This window comes from Protomyctophum parallelum (genome assembly GCF_964188405.1).
Source record: "Protomyctophum parallelum genome assembly, chromosome: 10".
NCBI classification, from domain to species: domain Eukaryota; kingdom Metazoa; phylum Chordata; class Actinopteri; order Myctophiformes; family Myctophidae; genus Protomyctophum; species Protomyctophum parallelum.
Genome location: NC_139704.1, coordinates 49,606,999 through 49,611,998, shown reverse-complemented (window position 1 = coordinate 49,611,998; position 5,000 = coordinate 49,606,999). Strand labels below are relative to the sequence as shown.

Here is a 5,000-nt window from a genome sequence, read left to right as displayed (position 1 = left end):
GGGGCCGGTTTTAGCGTGGTCCCAGCGGTGTGATCTGTCCTGTTGTTCACCACGTTGACCCACGTTGATTCAAAACGGCCCCCAAACCACACCAAAGGTTCACCACCACCATGCAACTCCTCACAGCCGTCTGGACCCTTTGGTGTGGTTAGGGGCTTAACCCATTCTGACCTGAGATCAGATTCTAAAAATGTCAGTCTTCGATTTTTCAAAAATAGCAGACCTACAAGCTCATAGCTCATAGCGCACCACCGAGTGGCGCGCTATGAGCTTGTAGATCTGCTATTTTTTCAATAGCTAAAGCATGACATGATGCTAACACCAAAATGGGTTCCCTCCCACAATGGCTTAAGAGAACCGTTCTCAGACTAAGTGCTACTTTTTTCTCTCTCTCACGTTTTAACACTTTTATGTTGCTTTTTATATAACGTATGAATATTTGCATATGCGGGCCTTCGATACCGTGACCAACGTGTAGGAGAAGAACCACCCGTTGGGTTGTTTTAGGTTGAGGATATTTAGAAAGCACAATAATAAACTGGATATTACCCTGAAGTTGGTGTTTATAAAAATAACATTGTCTCGTGTAAACTCTCCCAGATTAACTCACACGCCCCAGACCGTGAAACCAAATTAAGACCAAACCAAAGAAATAGAGTTGGTATTTAAATCAAATTTAGCCTTGTACTGTTTTGCACGGGGCATTTCAGGACAGTTTTGTGTTTCACACCAATGATGAAGATTTATTTATAATTTAAAATAAAATGAAGATACAGGGAGCAGCCTGTCCCATATAAGGCCTCAATCATTAAAAAAAAAAAAAAAAAAAATTGTGCAGCGAGTATGCAAATTATATATTGACAATACTGACAAAAACAAAAACAGAGCTCCATGTGTTGAAAATGCAATAGCGGTCACAGAAAAAGGGTTACGATACAGGAATTGAAGTTATAGAAATAAGTGCTCTAATGAAACATTAACGCCCTAGACTTGGCTGGCAAACGATTTACGTCATTATGATGTCATCTTCAAAAGCCATGTTTTAGAGGGAGGGGTCAGCCAGCGCTCCTCAAGAACAAAAAGAGGGTCTAGAGGGGCGTGGTCTAGAGGGGCGTGGCCCAGCCTGTGTGGTTTCTGGTCTAGAGGGGCGTGGTTTAGAGTGGCGTGGCCCAGCCTGTGTGGTTTCTGGTCTAGAGGGGCGTGGTCTAGAGGGGCGTGGCCCAGCCTGTGTGGTTTCTGGTCTAGAGGGGCGTGGTCTAGAGGGGTGTGGCCCAGCCTGTGTGGTTTCTGGTCTAGAGGGGCGTGGTCTAGAGGGGCGTGGCCCAGCCTGTGTGGTTTCTGGTCTAGAGGGGCGTGGTCTAGAGGGGCGTGGCCCAGCCTGTGTGGTTTCTGGTCTAGAGGGGCATGGCCCAGCCAGTATAAGTACAAGGTGGGATCCTATCGGAGCCGGCGTGATCCTCTATTGGTTGACCGATCTGAGCCCCCCATCTCCGCCCTCACCCCCTCAGTAAGGGGAGTACTGCTCGTCGGAGTCGTCGTCCGCCCCGTACATCTGGGCCAGGGTCCTGAAGCGCGGCCCCCAGTCCTGCAGGAAGTCGTAGTCCTGGTTGGAGGCCGTGGAGGAAGAGGAGGAGCCGCCCAGCGAGCTGAGCGTCCCGCAGAGGGACTCCGGCGGGCCCTCGTAGCCGTAGATGTGCAGCGTGTCGTACGGGACGCCGCTGTCGCGGTCGCGGTCCGCCTCGTCCTTCTTGCTCTCGATCATGGCGGCCATGTCGCCGCCGGGCGGCGGCAGGAGGAGGAGGGGGGAGGAGGAGGAGGGGTGGGGCTTCTGCACCATGGCGTAGAGGGCGGGGTGGTGGGGGGGAGGGGGCAGGTCGTGGCACAGCATGGAGCCGTTGTGGCGCGCCGACGTCAGGATGGAGACGTCGTAGCTGTGGGGCGAGGGAGAGAGAGAGAGAGAGAGAGAGAGAGAGAGACGTATTCATTATTATATTCGCCAGGTCCGTACCTCGCCGCTAGGGGTCGATATTCGCCAGGTCCGTAAACACACGTACCTCGCTGCTAGGGGTCGTTATTCGCCAGGTCCGTAAACACACGTACCTCGCTGCTAGGGGTCGTTATTCGCCAGGTCCGTAAACACACGTACCTCGCCACTAGGGGTCGTTATTCGCCAGGTCCGTAAACACACGTACCTCACCACTAGGGGTCGTTATTCGCCAGGTCCGTAAACAGACGTACCTCGCCGCTAGGGGTCGTTATTCGCCAGGTCCGTAAACAGACGTACCTCGCCACTAGGGGTCGTTATTCGCCAGGTCCGTAAACAGACGTACCTCGCCGCTAGGGGTCGTTATTCACCAGGTCCGTAAACAGACGTACCTCGCCGCTAGGGGTCGTTATTCGCCAGGTCCGTAAACACACGTACCTCGCCGCTAGGGGTCGTTATTCACCAGGTCCGTAAACAGACGTACCTCGCCGCTAGGGGTCGTTATTCACCAGGTCCGTAAACAGACGTACCTCGCCGCTAGGGGTCGTTATTCGCCAGGTCCGTAAACACACGTACCTCACCCCTAGGGGGCGTTATTCGCCAGGTCCAAATATATACAGACTAGGGTTGTCAAAGTTAACGCACTATTAACTAGTTAACTCACAATCCTTTTTAACGGCACTAAATTTTTTTAATGCGCGATTAACGCACTGTGAAGTTTGACAGAATGGTTGAGAGACGCATGCATGTGAATGCAGGCAGTCAGTGAGCCCCGCCTCTCTCTCCCTCTCTCTCTCTCTCTCCCAGTGAGTCTACACAATTAGAAAACTTAGAAAACATGTTATTTTGATCAACATGGCCTGTTATCTCTCGTAATGGTACCATTGGCCAACATCGATACAGTTCTTTAGTTTGGGTCGATCTGGAAGGTTAAATGGTGGTTCCGTGGCTCAAATGCATAATAAATAATGGGCCTTGATATGAAAAATCTTGAAAACCACTGATTTAAGGTATATTTAGAACGTATACAAAATATGCGATTCATTTGCGATTAATCACAGTTAACTATGAAATCGCCGACCGGCAGATTTATCTCGTAGCATTGTTCCTGTTGCTAAGCAACGCCTCCGTCACCGCTCCCGACTAGGGATGGAGCTCGTTAATTCTTATTGATAACGAGCACCGTATCGATCCGGCTTATCGAGCCGGGTTCTTATCGAGGCCGCTATCGAGCATTTTATATTATTTTGTGGAAAGACGAGGGAGACGATACATTCTAGAACAGAACCAGTGCATTTTAATAGGGCCCTCAAATACAGTTCTTTTTGCCAATAAAATAATATTACAGAAACTGTTAACTGGTTAATAATGTGTACCGTCACTTTAAAAGCGTATAATGTCGTTTACCCGGACAGCGTTGTTTTGGCAGGTATTGAATACACTTTTAGACCGCCATGTTTGTGCCAGCGTGGATGATTACATTTATTTCTTGGTCACCTCTTGTTTTAACTGTTTAACCCATTCTGTACGGGAACCCCTTTTGGTGTTTTAACTATTGAAAAATAGCAGATCTACAAGCTCATAGCGCGCCACCGAGTGGCGCGCTACAAGCTTGTAGGTCTGCTATTTTTGAAAAATCGTGAAAATGCGTCACAAATCTTTGAACATATATTCTTTCAGAAGACTTTTTTTTAATTATTTCGACGTCAGGCCTGAATGGGTTAAGTGCCAAAACCGTAATCCCGTCTTTGCAATGGGTGCCAAGGCCGACAAGATGTATTATTTTTTTTTTTTTTACATCTTTTTTTTTTACACTTTTTTTAAAAACGCCCTCTCTTTTTTATAATGGGAGAATTGTCACTCAGAGCCTAAACTGGTGACCACCAGGTGGCGCTGAAGGAGTTTCAATGGGCCACTATATGCTCCATAGCAGGCCTGTTATCGACCAACATACCCGTTGGTGTCCATCTCTCCTCCTCCCTCCTCGTCGTAGGAGACCAGCTGCTCATGGATGTCTCCACTGTTCTTCATACTGGCCAGGTTCTCCTTCTGGTAGCGACGCCTCATCACCACCAGGATCACTATGACTGAGAGGAGAGAAGATATCTGGGTCACTATGACTGAGAGGAGAGAAGATATCTGGGTCACTATGACTGAGAGGAGAGAAGATATCTGGGTCACTATGACTGAGAGGAGAGAAGATATCTGGGTCACTATGACTGAGAGAAGATATCTGGGTCACTATGACTGAGAGGAGAGAATATATCTGGGTCACTATGACTGAGAGGAGAAGATATCTGGGTCACTATGACTGAGAGGAGAAGATATCTGGGTCACTATGACTGAGAGGAGAGAAGATATCTGGGTCACTATGACTGAGAGGAGAGAAGATATCTGGGTCACTATGACTGAGAGGAGAAGATATCTGGGTCACTATGACTGAGAGGAGAAGATATCTGGGTCACTATGACTGAGAGGAGAAGATATCTGGGTCACTATGACTGAGAGGAGAGAAGATATCTGGGTTACTATCACTGAGAGGAGAAGATATCTGGGTCACTATGACTGAGAGGAGAAGATATCTGGGTCACTATGACTGAGAGGAGAGAAGATATCTGGGTCGCTATGACTGAGAGGAGAGAAGATATCTGTGTCACTATGACTGAGAGGAGAGAAGATATCTGGGTCACTATGACTGAGAGGAGAGAAGATATCTGTGTCACTATGACTGAGAGGAGAGAAGATATCTGGGTCACTATGACTGAGAGGAGAAGATATCTGGGTCACTATGACTGAGAGGAGAGAAGATATCTGGGTTACTATCACTGAGAGGAGAAGATATCTGGGTCACTATCACTGAGAGGAGAAGATATCTGGGTCACTATGACTGAGAGGAGAGAAGATATCTGGGTCACTATGACTGAGAGGAGAAGATATCTGGGTCACTATGACTGAGAGGAGAGAAGATATCTGGGTCACTATGACTGAGAGGAGAAGATATCTGGTTCACTATGAC

The 5,000-nt window shown here is 48.2% G+C and overlaps 1 protein-coding gene across 1 annotated transcript in view; it reads right to left on the bottom strand.

Moving 5' to 3' along the window:
- cdh5 (cadherin 5) overlaps positions 1-5,000 on the bottom strand; it is a 78,112-nt gene that overhangs the window by 324 nt on the left and 72,788 nt on the right. The window contains exons 14-15 of the mRNA XM_083774780.1: positions 3,939-4,071; positions 1-1,931 (exon numbers count right to left, since the gene is read on the bottom strand). The exon at positions 1-1,931 is cut by the window's left edge and continues 324 nt beyond it. Of these exons, the coding sequence (XP_083630906.1) occupies positions 1,505-1,931; positions 3,939-4,071 (560 nt within the window). The 3' untranslated portion in view covers positions 1-1,504. The remainder of the gene's footprint in view (positions 1,932-3,938; positions 4,072-5,000) is intronic.